Consider the following 17,464-nt stretch of genomic DNA (forward strand, 5'->3'; position numbering starts at 1 on the left):
TATTGTGGAGATTACGGTCCCACTCATCAAGGTAGTGAGACATGTATTGGAGAGGTTTAAAGCGCAAGGCTAGAACAAGATTAGCCTTGCGGAAGGGTTATAGGAATAGAGACATCAGGGATGAGGTCATGGAGCCGGATGAGGTGTCTACGAGCGAGTGTCAAAAGGTACTCGTCAATGCGAGTGATCTTGGTATCGTCGTGAAGGACAGAGATGGAGAAGTGCTTGCCGTTAGGCTTGCGCTTATAGTTGGTGCAATCCCGAAGAAGTTTCCGCTCAAACATGATTCTTTCTACTTGGGCGGAAGAGATTACAGACCAAATGGGGAAGGCGTAGGTGAGTAGAGGGCGAATAAGTTGCTTATAGCAGAACAGCTTAACTTTGCAGCTAAGCTGGTTGTGTCTTCGGAGTGCGTTGTTGAGCTGAATATGTTCAAACCGGACGTTACGGATGGCGTAATCAACGTGGGGGATAAAATTATGTTGCGAGGAAAAAACAATGCCAAGATATTTGAACTTGGGAACTAGCTGGATGGGTGTCTTGTTGTGTCTGAGCTCGATGTCGGAGATATCAAAACCTCTGGTGCGATCACGCTGCTGGCCTAGAAAGGCCATAGCAGAGATCTTGGTGGGGTTGAGCTTAATTTTCCACCTGATGTAGTAGTCAAAAAGAGATCCAAGGTGGGCATTAAGCTCATCGGAAATGCGGCGGGGGTTAGACGACTGCATGAAGACTAGACAGTCGTCGGCAAAACAAATTTGCTTGGCAGGTGCCTGCGAGAGAGGAATGTCTGCTATGAACAAGTTAAAGAGAAGGGGGCCGCGAACCGAGCCCAGAGGGGCACCGGCGTCGATGGGGAAGTCGCGGGACAAAGAGGTACCGACTTGGACTTGAAAAGTCCTATGAGAAAGAAAATTGTGAACCACACTTCAGAGTGATGGGGAGAAGCCGAACTGGTGAATCTTAAGAACTAAGCCTTCAAACCAGATGGTGTCAAAGGCTTTTTCAATATCTAGACTTAGTGCCACAGTGGGCTGCTTATTGAAAAAGCCTACGCATATCTCATTTTGGAGATGATGTAGGACATGGACACAAGAAGTTTGGCTTCTAAAGCCAAACTGGTAAGGGGGAATAATATTATTATTCGAAGAAAAAGACTTCAGCTTACTGGCTATGAAAGTTTCATACAGCTTGCTGATAGAGTTAAGAAGAGAGATGGGGCGATAGCTGAAGAATCAGCTTTGGGTTTGCCACTCTTGACAATGGGACATACTATGGCCTTTCTGCATGTCTGAGGGAAGCAACCAGTGTTGTAGGCATGGTTGAAGTGCATGGCGCACTTTTTAAGGAAGAGAGGTAAAAAACGTCGCATGGCGTAGAAGGACACTCAGTTAGTGCCAGATGACTTTTTGGGCGCCTTGAGCCGAACCATGTCAGAGAGATTTGAAGGAGTGAGGAACCCTTAGGTGTCTTCAACATTGAACAGGCATTCTTCATAAACGATTAATCAGATTTTATCTTAGCACATATGTTGTTAACAGAATTCCAAGGATAAGTGAATCATCAATAAGAAGTCAATAACCTTTTTAAAAAACTGTACATAAGAGAAAATAACATATCAGAAACCTATGGAGAGTACAGTGCTCGTTAAACATTTATCGAAAAATAACAAATTTCTTTGTGATGATTTGCGGTTTAGAAACCCGCCAAATTAGAAAAAACAATCCGTTCAATCAACGAGCAAATTTGTTTGGTAGATCTTGAATCTGGGATGCCCTTCAACATGTTACATTATGCTGGTATTAGTTTTAAACGAATATTTCATCAACTATGATGACAACTGTTTACGTTGTCATCTCATGTCTAAAGCAGATTTAAATTTCTGAAAAGACACGTAGGCAAAAATGTTTGTGACTTTTTTATACCCTCTTTGTATTTATTTTAATATGTATGTAGTATATATTTTTATGTAATTTGTGCATTTTTCACAAGTGATATTCCTGCATGTTGTGAACTGTCACTTACGGCTGTATTAGACCGACGCAGAGATGCTGCCATAATTTTTTACCATCTTCATCCTAACTTGTTTGTTTGAAAAATTATTATCACAATTGAAGAACTAAAAACTTGGTAGCAAATCTTCAACCTTAACAATAGTAGTTCACCTGCAATCATTTTATATAACATTCTAATACTGTAAGCTGTATTTTCTTAGTGCAAACATGTTGAGGTTAAATAACCCAAATAAAACTACAACCTTCTTAACTTCTTTGGCAAATAAGTTCTAGGTCTTTTTTACGTTTAAATGCAAGATCTACGCGTGGATTTATAAAATTGTTGCTGAAATATATCGTATGGAACAAATAATCAGAGCGGGAACAAATAATAAGTGACACGTACAATGAATCACTGTTTTGCATTGACTATATTGATGACACCGATATAAAAATTGCAAAAGTACCACAAATTAATCATGAAAAATATTTTTGAAGCAATCCCCATTTATTCTATTAAACTTCAAAAGCTGTTCAAAAGTTGTGATTACAAATTAACAACAAGAGATGGTGTTGTTGGTTATACCGGCTCAACCAATGATGCAAGAGTTTTTTCGAATTCAGTATTTCTAACAGAAAAATATCGATTAATTCCAATCAATCACGGATTGCTGGTGACTCCGCATATCCCGTGTCTGATATTATTATAACATCTTATAGAAGCAACTCACAGCAACTTACCATTGCAGAACAAATTCAGTTGAATAAACGCCATAGTAAATATCAAGTAAAACTTAAAATATGAAAAGGTAACTATATTAAAAAGCTCAAATGTATATATATAGTAAACCTAATACATTAAGTGTATCAACCTTATCATTGTGATTAATTATAATTATAATTATCTATAATTATAGATTAAAAATAATAAAATTAAATTTTAATATTTGTTAAAACTTAAAACTAAATTGAATCATTAATTAGTTAGGACAATATAAGAGAGAAAAATGAACTATCCTTCGTTTTGCCATATTTTAATTCCGGTTCATATTTCGTCAATCTCTCTTTTTGTTGTAACTTTTTTAACCTGAATTCCATGTTCATTTTATCCTCATCCATGCGCAATTTTTTTAGTTCCAATTGTTTGTGAATTTTTGATTTTATTTGAAGCTTCCGATTTACAATATTTTTTTACAACTAAAAAGTACAAGGTTATGCATTTTATGCGTATTATGCAAATACGGTGCCTTGATTGTTTCTTTGGTATTTATTTTAGTTTAAGCATGTTTTATGACTCTATTTGTGTGTTCGTTTTTTAGAATTCGAAGAATTTAAAAGTTAACAGACCAATATAAAAATAAAGCATAAATTATTGAACATACGCTAGCGCCTTTATTCAGGCAAAATGGCCTAATATAACAAAACATTTAATATAATATAAAAATATTTTAATCTTTAAAATTTAGCATAATTTAATGTATTAGTTTTTAAAAATATTTTATAACAATATTTTTAATAAGTTTTAAATAAAAAAAGGAAAATAAGATTTGTTTATTCTTTTTATTAAATATTTTTTTATTATTATATAAATCAAAACTAACATGATAATAGGCTTTGAGAACAATTTTAATTATTGAAATAATTAAATAAACATTTAATATTAATCAAACACAAATTTTAAATGCTGCCCACACAAAATGCTTAATATATGTAAAAACATTTTCGAAGTAAACTTTTTTCTTATGTATAAGAAAGATGACAACATTGAAAAAACAGTAAAAGTGCAACGCAAATTTTTTTTGCGTATTTTTTTTTGTTGCGTTGCATTTTTAATACGTTACTCGGTTACCGAGCGCGTTACTCGAATTCGTGAACAACCCTAATGTGAACTTAATTCCATATTTTAATGCTTATAATGTTAATTGTTTTCAATAGATTTTTTGATATAATTTTTTTTTAATATTTTGATATATTTTCTTTATCGTTTTAAATGTCTTTTAACATGAAAGCCAAATTAATTGATTAAAAAAATGAATGTTTCTTTACAGATTCAAAAACTATATGGTAGCCTTAACTAATAAAAATTTACTTCCTGTGAAATACAATATTCCGATTATTGGTGAAGTTATATCCCTAAGTCGTGGTTTGATGGTTAATGTCGACTTTATTCTATTCCGTAAGTTTTTTATATTTTGCATTACAGTTACTTATAAAGTTTAATTTTAAGTTTTAGTTGCATATTTAGGAGACACCTAACTATTTTTAAGCTAATAGTAATTTTACGCAACCAGTGGTCAGCAATTTCCTGGTAATAATTATTTTTATTTGAAAATTCATAAAAAAAACATGATACTATTTTTAAAGTTTTTATAGATAATTTAAAATTTATTAAATCAGATATAATTTTGTCATTATTGCAATTGAACAAAAGAACTTTTCGAGCAGTAGTTGGAAAGCATTACATACTATTGTGTGAGGCTTTAATTCCATAAAACCATCTTTTAATAATGTTTTGTAGATATTTCAAAATTTCAAAATTTAAGAAATTTTCGGCTCCTTTCAAGGAAATTGAAAATATTTTGAAGGGGCAAGAAGCTGATATTAGAACTCCTTAGCACCACAATCTCTGCTTAATAGTGTTATCGCCCTCTAAGCAAAGTGGGCATAATATATTGTCAGCGAGGTTAAAACGAAAGATGTGTTTGGCGCGGGTGGTGTTAACAGTGATCGTCCCAATTAGTACCCTACAGTCTCTGCGACATAAAGTCAAAAAAAAATCTGTCGCCTTTACATTGATTTCACGTTTGATGTGCTTACAGCCATGGTGATTTCGCCATTAAGTGCTTTATTCTGATTGAATTCAACTATCAATAGCTAGTTTCACAACAGATTTATGCAGGCCAAGAAATTGTTACGGTACACAAGGTATATATTGGAACCTGATACGTTAACATGGCCAGGAATTTATTGAAGGATAAAAACGTTGTGTTCCGACAGTGCTTAACATACATTTACAGTCAGTTTGATTTGACTAGTTTTGATAATGTAAATCGGTTGACCAGAGCGTTAATCGCAGCTTGGCTGTGACTCAAAGCCACGATAATCCTTCCTTTCCATCGGTGTTGTAATATAATACTAAAGTGACTAAGCATAGATATGTCCTTTTCCATTTGGTGTTCATGCGCTAAGTGATTTTTCATATCTTGTTGTTGTAGCCCGCCGGGATCTGAAAAGCATATAACATGTAAGGAATACAAGACGAATACATAACTAAGGGAGTGGATGGTGTATTTATTGTTAAGAGATGATGGGAAGGGGGGGAGGATATAACCTATGTCTACGTCCCGGAGCCACTCGTCGAAGACGACCAGCATCGTTCAACATCCCCTATAGGGGGTCTTACAAGCAGTTATGTGTTTGTTTGATATTTGTCGTTTATATGTGATTTTTCATATAAACTCGGCCCCCGTAATATGAAAATCACCCTTAATTTAATTTAAAATTTTAAAAAATTATTGAATTTCTATAATATAATTTTCTCCGTATATCGATATTTTTTAAAAGAACAAAGGTGCGTGAACATATTTTATACAACTTGCATTTGTGCAAGAAGAGGTTAATGTTCGCAGCATAATTCATGTGCAAATTCAATCAAGAAATTATGTGTGCCTAGTAGTCATATATCACGTCAATGTAGTTAGCACACATCTTGGCCAGTACATTGCATATGTAAATCGTGTCAAGGTTGTCACTATACATCTTGACCAGTAGTCTTATATTAAAACCAAACCAAGGTATTCATGATACATCTTGACTAGTAGTATTTTATGTAGGATTAAAGCAGTGACACGTCCTAACATTAATAAATGCTAATCAAGGCTGTAGCCCAGCATAACATTTCTAATCTCCAGTTAACGACGTCTTCTGACAAAAACACTAAGACGACAAGCACGAGTAGTGTCGTCTGACAGCAACATTTCAGGCACGTGGATGCAACGATCGGAACAATTATCGAAGCACGATCATTCCAAATAATCATAGTCATCAAATTAGTAAACCAGCATTATATTGAAATTATATTGTAATGGACCCCATTTTTTTTTAATTCTTCTAAATAAATAATTGAATTACTATACCAAATTGTCTTTAATTTCCAAAAATAAAAATTATATTGCCGCGACCCTTGGACAACGGCTGAGTATACCTTAGCATTACCAACGACAAAAACGTTGCGTTACAGTATGCCACAATTAAAGGCATAAGTGGTCATGCCTTACGTCTACCACCATTAGTGCAATTGTATCCAACAATTGTCACTTTAAAGGAAGTCTTATTTTCGGGACTCCATTGTACAAATTATTTATTTTATTGTTTCGTAGTTTTTATATAATTATTTAATTATTGCGACTGCTCTTCACGACTGCTGCTGCTGCTCGTTTACCACTATTTCTAACTGCTTGTACACCACGTTTTTGTAACTGCTTCCGCTCCACGTTTTGTAAGAAGTACTTTTACTAAGAAGCTGGTTTAATAAGAAGTTCGTTTAATAAGAAGCTCGTTCAATGAGAAGCTCGTTCAGTGATAACTTACATATTATTCCACAGTGTAAGTCCAAGAACTGATCATTGTGGAACTCCGTCACGGACCTCATACTGTTTTCTGCCTTTTTATGTGTCATTCTACAGTATCGTATTGTTGAAGTAGATACGAATAATACGTAGTCGGGTACTTTCAGAGTTTCAAGCAAAATTAATAACTCAGACCAGTTCGCTGAGTTGTGAGCATTTTTTATGTCCAGTGTGAAGACTGCACTCTATTTGTAGTGTGTGTTTTTTTTTTTGCAATATTTAGTACCGTTCTAATCGCATAGACCGTTGACATGATTTGTAGTGTTTCTTTTCCTGTACAAACTTTGTAATAAATGTCTGGTATAATCATGGTATCAAACAAACAAGATTTTTTTTTGCGGTGAGGCGTGTGAAACTCATCATGGGTCGTCAGTACCATCGTCATGACACCGATGTGCGAGAATCTTTCCGATTTAAACACCATACTACTAAATCAGGGAGACCTTTATGGGACCAGTTTCGTATAACTTCGAGAAGGTTTCTGTTTTCGTTGACTTCTTGTCATCTTCTCTGTTTGCTAATAAACTGCGTCCAAACTTTTGCTTACACACGTTCTTCCTCGTCGAGAAATATCTTCTTGGGGTTTAGCACGTGCTCAGCAAATATCGTGTTCCAAGCATCTTCGCTTTTGAGCATTTTATTTACGATATTTTCTGCAGTGCATTCGAGCGAAGACCTACGTGCGGTTGGCATCGTCTTCGCTACCATGACTGAATATACAACTGGCAGCTATTCCTCATTCTATTGAGGTATTTACAAAATAAGCATGCCCTGACTGCATTTTGGTTGTGTAATACTTAATTTCACAAAAATTTCTGCTCGCCCACGTATTTATGTCAGGAATCAATTTTGCTGTCCGGCTGCCGCTTGTATCTGTTAGCAACATTTCTTGCCAAAGCTGTAGTTCTACTTTCTGTAGCATCGATGTCTTTGTAGTTTTGCGTCAGTACCAAACGTTTTGTTCTTTCTCGTGCTAGGATGTCGATTAGTATGTCTCCACTAATTACTAACACCGCACCTTCCGATACTGTGCGCTATGCTGTGATTACTCTAAGTGCTGCTCTTCGTTGAGCTGCTGCGTATTTTTTTCTGCGACTTTCTACGATCAGCGCATTAGCCCAAATCTCGCTTTTGTAGAAGAGAATCGAGTTTATAACTGATATTAGGAGCTTCCGCTTGTATTGCGTGGGCCCACTCGCATTTGATATCAATCGATTTAGCGATGCTGTCGCCTTGCCGCATGTTTTATTTGTGCCTTGTAGGTTAGCTTTGAATCTAATCTGACAAAGTACGTAGTTGCTTTTTGTGTGATTATGGTGTTTTCGCATACTCTCATCTTAACTTCATGCTAGTTATGTCTTGCTTAGGAAATATTGTGTCTATTATGTTTTATGTGCCCTCATTCTTCAGTTTTGAGCTCAAAGACTTAACCTCTTCGCCAGTTCGACAAGGGTTGTCGTTTATATTGTTGCGGAGTTCTTCCTATTTTTGTTTCTACTATGCCTAATCGCCAATGTCAGCTCTTTTTTGGCATATTCTTTTTTTATATGCTTGAACTTAATCTTTAGCTAGATTTCGTTTTCGTGTTAAAATGTGGTTACGTTTTCTCTGCAATGCGTGTTATTCTAAGTTCAGTTAAGTAAACTGCCTTTCAACATTGTTTTTTACTTCAAGCTTGGTACTTGTGGTATTCTGACATTATATTTTAGGTATTGGTGATCACTGGGTGCTGTGTAATCTTTGTGTACCTTCCTGTTTCTAAGTGCTTCGGCGAGCCTATCCGAAATCAACGTTATATCCGGTATTGTGTATTCACATCCGGGTCTTTTATAGGTATAGGCTGTGCCTGTGTTACAAACGTCAGCTCTAGTTTGGTTGTCATATCGAGAACGTATCTGTCTTGACTGTTTGTGGTATGCATAGCCCATTATACAGAACTTGAGTTAAACTCGCTTGCTATGAGCAACAAACCATCCACCTTTTTTTCTTGGTCCTCAATGTTGGAAAGTTGTTGGAAATCTTCAATATTGTTGTTTGTCGTTTGTGAACTTGCTTCAGGTATGCTAGGCACTTACCTGAACCTGTCGGGTGGTTCGTTGGTTCTTTATTAGAGTTTACGCAGTTAAGCATTTTGGAAACACTAACGCTTGCCTTGCAAATTGGATGTGTCCGACGCCAAAGCCACGATAGCATTATTTGATTCTTTCTATCATCAGCATTATTGATTGGATGAAACCGATGATTCCAATCCCCAGGATTAGATTGTTTATTCGGTATGAGTAGCAGGAATGAATATAGACTGTTGTGTCAAATGTCTTTAGCCGTATTGTGTTCGGAACAAGACAGGCAAGTATTCTTTTTTAATTGAATTGATGCAGGTAAAACTGTGTTTTTGAGGCTTCTTGGTCTGAAAAACTGTTTTCTATCTTAATTTCTAGGTTTTGCATCTTCAATTGCAGCCAATATGTTTTGGAAATTATATACGCGCTCGATATTATTGAAAAAATCACTGCAGTCGAAACAAACGTAAAATTTGAACCACCCCCGTTCTCACTGATGTTATTGCTCGTCTTGCTAAGAAAAGTTTTACCCGTTGACCCTTAATAGAATCTGAGAAACCAGGGGATGGAACAGAACCCGGTGGGGTATGACCAATTCAGACAGTTAAATTTCATCAACAGCTTGTCATTGGAATTGCGTTCATCAATCGACCACTTTGTCAGTTTTATTTGCAAAGCTTTAACGTTTCATTTTACATTCAACATTTAGGTTTCACATTTAACTTCATTAATTTGTTTTTAAACATAATCGCTACTTATTTCATTACCACATTCTGTCGTCGCGGCTGCAGTAAATATTTTTTCAATTTAAGTATTTTGCACTTCGTTTTCATTTTATTCTATGAGTTTACTTATTTTTTTTAATTTCACGCTGGCAACACTATTATACACATTCTGTCAAAGTTTAATGCATATCGTACGATTAGTTTTTGTTTAGCGTCTATACAAAAAGTCGAAAAATTTTCGTGTGGTGATTATTATAATGTATCAAAAATTAGAACAACATGCGTGCATCAAATTTTGTGTTGCAAATGGACTCAAGTGTGCCGAAACTTTGTGTGTGTCGCAACCACGAGTATAGGTACGACTGGTTCAAAAGGTTCAAAAAAAGCGTCATTGTGATGTGGCCAAAGAGATGATGTCCAACGCAGATAGTGACTCCACATTTATTGAAGGCATCGTAACTGGTGATGAGATATGGGTCTATGAATTTGACATGCCCACCAACGTCAATCGACCGAATGGTGCTTCGAAGGTGAACCGAAACCGAAAAGAGAATGCCAAAGTCGGTCCAAAATCAAGGTTATGCTGTTTTGTGACTGTTTGCACTATGAATTCCTTCCGGACCGTCAAACGGTCAATAAGGAGTATTATTTGGCCGTTATATGTCGTTTGCGTGAGCCCATTCGCAAAAAGGCCAGATTTATGGAAGGAAAACTCATGGATTTTACACCACGATAACGCACCGGTTCACATAGCGTTGGTTGTGTCGCAATTTTTGGCCAAACACTCCATCAATGTCATCAACCAAGCACCGTACTCTCCAGATATGGCCCCGTTGGACTTTTTCCTCTTTCCACGACTCAAATTGCCATTGCGAGAAACGCGTTTTGAGACCATAGAGACCATAAAAGAGAATTCGCTGCGTGAACGAAAGGTTATACCTTCGGCGGCCTATAAAACTTGTATGGAAAATTGGATCAAGTGTTGGCATGCATGTATTGCCGCAGGAGGAGAGTACTTTGAAAGCGATAATAAAGAAAATTATTAAAAATTAAAATTTTGCGTTTTGTTTTTAAACTCTCGTTCTTTTTTGATCATAAGGTATATATGTAATATATATAATATTGTTACGTAATCGCCTGTATGCATGTATATTCGAATCACAGGATTTTGTAAAAATGAAACAAACTTCTTAATTAGCGAAACTATACTTTATTATAGTATTGTAGTATTACAAAGAACTAGTAATTACTAGAAGCAAATTTAGGAAAACACAGCTTCACTCAATTCCAACTAATTCCAACTAACTTATTATAAAATATCAATTGACATAAACATTAAAAAATATTTAAACATTCCATTGTTAACCTGATCAAATTCGTAACAATATGTATGTAAATATATGTTAATATATATAATATGTATGTAAATATATGTTAATATATATAATATGTATGTAAATATATGTTAATATATATATATTAAAATATTGCATATTTTATTTCATTTTATTGTTTTAAATTTCAGGAGGACCTGGATCGCCATTTCAAAACAATTGGCAGCTTCGTGAAGATTATAGTATACGCAATAATCAAATTGAGCTAGCTGAGAGACTTTCAAAATTAATTATATGGATAGCGATTGCAAACCTCATATTAGCACCTGTTATATTTGTGTGGCAAATAATATATTTTGTGTTCTCATATGCAAATGTAAGTTTTCGGATTTTAACAATATGTAAGAAATTGTGAGCTTATAGTTTTGAGTGATTTTTATTTTATAATTATCTCTTTAAATTTTGTTTTTTTTAAGATTTCTCCATTTTAAATTACAGTGATTAATTTTTTGATAAGTAGGGAAACAACGAAATTTTATTTTTAATTAGCTAAATTTTTTCTTAACCATACAACTTATTCGAATATTGCCAAATACCCATTATCAGCGGTCTTCTTGGAATTATTTGCTGTATTTAATTCTTCCTGGATAATTTTTTTCATTGTAAATAGCAAGGGTTGAATTGTTAACGCTAATTTAATTAATTAGTTATAATTTTTTTAATTGTAAAGATTCAGTATCATTTTTTTATGTATATTTTTATATTAACCTTTCTTGAGTATAGAATCTAACTTGGAAACTTTTTAGAAATACTTATACTAATATTCTACTCTACAATTCGCTAAAGCGAAATGAAAACTTAAACAATATTTTTCGATCATTTTCTCTTACTTTAATTGTATATAAAGTGGTATTTTTTAATGTTAATTTTGAGGAATTAGTGTATTTATGCAATAGGCTGAACTTCCATAAGCAACATGTGTTTCTTTTGCCATTGTCCATACCGGAACAGCGTAGAATATGATTGAACTAACCATTCTTGCAAATAACTTTCGCAAATAAAACGTGGATCGTTTTATCGGCGCCAGGGAGCACTCTCTCTCTTTCGTGTCATGACAAAGACGAGAGAGAGCGCCTGTTTTTTCACTTGCAATTATTAGGTAAGTGAACCAAAACACCTTAAGTTAAGTGAACCAAAACACCTTAAGTTAAGTGATGTTTCACAAATTGAGGAGGCTATCGTGATTTTTTGAATTTTGTAAAAAGTCAGCAATGTCTTCATTCCACCTTCTAAGAAATTCTGATTCTATACATCGGCTTAATTTTCGGTAGGCCACTTGTTCTTAGCATTGATGCATCACATAAAGTGATAATCCTCTGTTATATTTCTCTTAAAATACTGGACCGTCAGCACCAATTGCCGTTACGCTATCACGCCTAACATGTAAGAAGGCATCCTTATCGAATTAGTGACACTCCAAATCTGCCGAGTGAACCGTGATTACTCTTCATCTAATCAACCTATTTTTGTTCTATATATAAAGCTTTTGTAATTGTTACTTACACTTGTAAGTTACTCCTACACAATCCTTTTTGTTTTATACACTTTCTAGATCGTACAATTTAACAAGACCGTGTTCTAAACTAGACCGTGCTCTCTACCAGACTGCCACGAGACTTCTTTCTCCGGTCCCAAGAAAGTTCGATAATTCTTATTTACTAAGAACGCTCTCTACAATTATCTGCGTTCTTCCTATATACTTAAACGCTATTGGTTAATATAATATAATACTTATATTTATCTGTCATAAAAATATTCATATACTTATGTCATTGGTCGTTTCGTTTCATAATTGTTTTCCTTACACATCTGGTTACCAACTGTATTGAGGGCAACTCATATTGCATGCACAATTGCTCGCAGTATGATTCCGAAAAACACTTAAAACAAATTCATTTGTTGAGATACCGCGATCCAAATTACCAAATGCATATTGAAACAATTAAATATGCATTCAAAATATTTGTCATAAAGAAATGACAAAATAGACGAGTCAAATTTCTGACTCCTAAATTATTTTGTATTTGGCGTTTTGGATTTTTAGGTCATGCTTGATATTTAAATATAATAGTTGGGTAACCGTGACACAATAAGTATCGCACACACAAAGCGTTGTGTTTTTACACCTTGCTGTGTATAAAATTATTTTTTTTTAAGCAATATGTTGCAGTTGCAGTACGTTCAGTTTCAGAGGAGTGCTTCGTATTATTTATAAGTATCGTGCCGATCGTTATTATACATTCCATAAGAATGTTGTCTTTGTTGTTATATTGATACACTCTCATACTATAGCCTAAACATAAAAACACAAAAAATAGACGTAAATTATTGTTGCTTATCTGATCTTAGTTCTTTCGTATTTGTAATTACAAAACCGATCTTGTATCGAAAAAGAATTGATGCTTAGAAAAATAGTTTATTTTAACTATATGAAGGAAACTTACAGTACAAAAAATTGTAGTCAGTATATGAATTTCTTTCAACGTCATGAAGAACTTAAGGCCTCGACAAAAGTTTTCTAAGGGCCATGTTATGCAGTGTCCCGGGTACTGCAAAATTAGCTCTTTTGGGCTATGCCGAAAATGCAGGTTATATATGCAGAGTGTGACATAAGTATTGCCAATTTCGTATCTTTACAATGTTTTGGTACTTTTTAGTTATACCTAAATTTAAAAGGAAATGTAGATATGCTCACTTTCAATTTGCCAACAAAAATAGCCAGCAAAAAAAACTCATAGAGGCTGTAATACTGTTATTTTATTATCATATTATCTTATAGTAATTGTTAACAGTACTTACAAAATAATACGGAAATTATATTGAAAAGTATAATAATTTAATTATTAGCAGTTTATAAAATAGGCTGTGTTGCTTACTGCAATTATTTTCTCCAAAACGTACTGAAATTGGAGAAATATGCCCCTAAAAGGCGCAAATTCTGAAATTTATTACTAAACAACACTGTACAAATACCCCGGCTCACATACCGCAGTTTGAAAGGCTATATTGTTTTTTCCCTCATTCTCAAATTTAAAATTTATATTGAAAACAACAACAACTGTACTTATGCCGTGCCCGAGACACTCTGCATAACATGACCCTAACAATTTCTAATTCGTGCTATTTGTCTTAATTCGTTAAACAATTTGCCAGTTTCGCGATGTACTGTTTTCCTACTGTCATTTTGAATCTGCCCTGCGTCTTATCCTTTGAGGAGTCCAGGCTAACGCGGTGTGCGTGATGTCATCATAAGATTAACGTAATGTGTGCCGTATCCATCTATCCATCTAGCAAGATAATGTTATCTGCATAGGCTAAGTCCTCGAAACCAGTGTTGTCTCCAATTTACACTCCTGTTTTGTAAGTCAAACATTTTAAGCACTCAGTCCACAACTACTATGACCAAAGGTGGTGACAGGATACCGCCTTGCTTGACACCCATGATTGAAGTAATTGCGTCGCTTGATTTGCCATTTTAAAGTATCCTACATATGAATCCTTCATAGCTCTTCATTACAATATTAATAATTTTTGGCGAAACGTTAATTCTTTGTAGAACATGCCAGATACATTCTCTCTTGATAGAGTAAAAAAGCTTTTCATAGTTCACAAAAACTGCATATAACGTGCTGTTGTATTCAATTGTTTGTTTTATGATAGCTTGCATAGTATTGATATTATCAATGCAGGAGCGATTAGGACGGAAACCGACTTGTTGCTTACAGACCTTTTCGTTTAGTGGTTGGACACTTCGCTCCATTATAATCTTGTTAAAAATGTTACTAACCGCTGAGAGAAGCGCGATTCCCTTCCAGTTGTTACAGTTAGATAAGATATTTTTCTTTCACAATGATTGCTTTTTTCCATTTTAATGGTACCTCTTCAAAGTTTTGGATGTCTCTAAATTGCGGACACAGTAGACTGGTTATGATGTTATATGCTTCAAGGCACTCAGCTGGTTATTATCTTACATTTTAATGGTACCTCTTCAAAGTTTTGGATGTCTCTAAATTGCGGACACAGTAGACTGGTTATGATGTTAATATCCTCTTCAAGGCACTCAGCTGGTATATTATCTATCACTGGTGATGCGTTATTTTTTAATAAATCGCCTTTGTTGACTAATTTTGAGCATATCAGGATTGTTGCTATCACATTAAATGTTCTGTCAAAGTGATCACGCAATATTTTTCACTGCTCCTTTTCCTTAGTAACCACATTTCCGTCAGGATGTCTAAGAGGCACATTTCGAACACTGCTTTCGGCCTCTCTTGGGTTCGGCCTCTTGGGTTAATTTCGCATAATATGCCATCTTATCGGCTCTTGCTCGTCTTTTTATCTGCTTTTTAAGCATCGCAATATCATGGTACAGCTCTAGACAACTTCGCGTATTTGGTTGGCACAACATATTTTCACTTTTTGGCCACCAGATTTCAACTAGTTGCCAAAACGTCGCACTTAGCTATACTCTATTGTCTCTTGCTGATGCGCCAAGTTCTTCGTTGGCTACTTCGAGCATAATTGTTTTTATATTTACCCAAAGGCTCTCAATTTCTGTTGTTTTATTCGATTTGTAACAATTTTCATATTTCGTAATCATTGATTGACTAAAGTTAGAGTTAATATTCTCTTTCTGAAGTTTACAGATTTCAAACTTTTTTTTAATTTCTACGTAACATATAGCCCTTGAAAGTTCCAGTCTCATTTCTGCTATTATGAAATAGTAGTTTGAAACTATTTCAGCTCCTTATGAATAAAAATTGAACCACCAATCATTAGATCATGGTTAGAGCATGTTTCTATAAGAAATTCACCATTTCCATTTTTCTGTCCATAAGAATCACCAGATCATTGCGGTTAATACAAGTTAGTGCACTATTGAGTAGGCTATAAACCCGCTGTTTAATTTCAAGCTCCGCTTCCGACGTTTGTTATCGAGCAGTAATAATTCTATCTGAAATTGTGTGTGTCATTCATGTAAGAAACTTAATTCTTCGCCTCAGACACGTACTAACACTATTTATATGGGGATCATCCGGTTTAGGCATGCCTCAGTATATTATTGAGTCACCTTCTGCTTTACGTTGTTCACTAGCAGAACTCCATCTCTACTCACTTATTTTTAGAAATTCAATAACTGCGTATGAGTTACACATTTTTAAATTATAATTATTAGGTATTATATAAAAATAATCAGTTATTGCACATTAACTGGAATTTAACTTCAAATTTACAAATGTACAATATTCTTTTATTACATAACACTCGTATTATTACATAAAGCCGATTTTATTTACGTAAAGGTGTATACTTAATGCCAGTTCCTGACATATTTATTCTTCAAAAATAAATCACGTGCGAATTGTTTTAGTTTTGCTTGCAAAAAGTAAAAGTTATTTTTAAAATTGTTTGCCTTTAAGATAAGAATAATAATTGTTTTTATGTTTTAAAAGAAAAAGCATATTGTACAAGTTATTTGTGCATGGATAAGTAAAAAGCACATAACATAATTATCTTTGAAAAATATATAATAATATAGCGCTTTAAGTTTAAAATTACTACATATTTAAATAAGAATTTAGACGTTTTTTAAAATAATTATTATATCCGATCCCTGGTATATACAGCAAAGCTTTGCATTCTTTAATATTAGGCGTTTTTGGTGGCTCACAAGTGTGGCAAAAAACAGCAAGTTGCTGGCTAAAGTGTACGCAAAACATATATCTAGGCCAGTAACTGTTTACTCGCCAAACACTTCGGTCAGTAAAGAAAAAAGTGTTGCCAATGCAATAAGCGAATTGTGAACCTTCATTGAAAATACCAACAAATATTACAACTATATGTCAAAAATTATATGTAAATAAAAATTCAAACAAGATTTAAAAATTTCATAAATTTAAAAATTGGGAAAAAAGAAAAAATTTTAGTGTTTTATTTTGAAATTTCCGACATTTTATCATTCCTTTTAGTTCTGTATTTATTTTAATTTTCAATTTATATTAATTATTTATTTTTATACAAAATGTAATTTGCAAGATTTCTATGCAAGATTTGCTATTTCCCAAAACATAACACTTGACAAATTGCAATGTCTCGCTTGGCGAATATAGACCAGTATGCGTTTTTTGCTAAACTTGCGAGCCACCGAAAATGCCTATTATTTGATTGCTTAGAAATTTAAAGGAAAGAAATTTATAAGTTTCTAAGATATGGTTTATTTTTATAATTAAAAATCATGTATAAATTATTATTCTTAATTACCTGTATATTAAAATATAACTATTTCCTATGGTATGATGAGTAAATTTATTGTTTTCACAATTTAACAAAAACCTTACATTTTTGGTTAGGAATTATCTTATTAGCAATTATTAAACCAATTAGAATATTATACCAAGCACTCCTGCCTAATATAATATATATATAATATATATAAATTCTTTAGAACTAAGCTATGAATTTATAATTTTATATCTAACATCAACATACTTATGCACATGTTAAATATATACATGTATTCTATTACTTTAATACCTTTGTTTGAATTTTATAAGTAATCAACTGATTTAAGGTAAAGCTCTGGTTTGGATTTGGCCTTTGATCACATTTGTATATCTAATTTGTTTCTCTTCTTGTGGTGCTTCAGAAGCTTCTTTCAAATAA

The 17,464-nt window shown here is 33.9% G+C and overlaps 1 protein-coding gene across 1 annotated transcript in view; it reads left to right on the forward strand.

Moving 5' to 3' along the window:
* The window catches only part of LOC119689949 (autophagy-related protein 9A-like), a 67,226-nt gene extending 50,915 nt beyond the window's left edge, over positions 1–16,311 (forward strand). The window contains exons 6-8 of the mRNA XM_038104903.1: positions 4,043–4,170; positions 10,933–11,117; positions 16,255–16,311. Coding sequence (XP_037960831.1) covers positions 4,043–4,170; positions 10,933–11,117; positions 16,255–16,311 — 370 coding nt within the window. The remainder of the gene's footprint in view (positions 1–4,042; positions 4,171–10,932; positions 11,118–16,254) is intronic.
* Positions 16,312–17,464: the final 1,153 nt, after the last annotated feature.

The sequence above is a fragment of the Teleopsis dalmanni genome, chromosome 1 (genome assembly GCF_002237135.1).
Source record: "Teleopsis dalmanni isolate 2A chromosome 1, ASM223713v2, whole genome shotgun sequence".
In the NCBI taxonomy this organism is placed as follows: domain Eukaryota; kingdom Metazoa; phylum Arthropoda; class Insecta; order Diptera; family Diopsidae; genus Teleopsis; species Teleopsis dalmanni.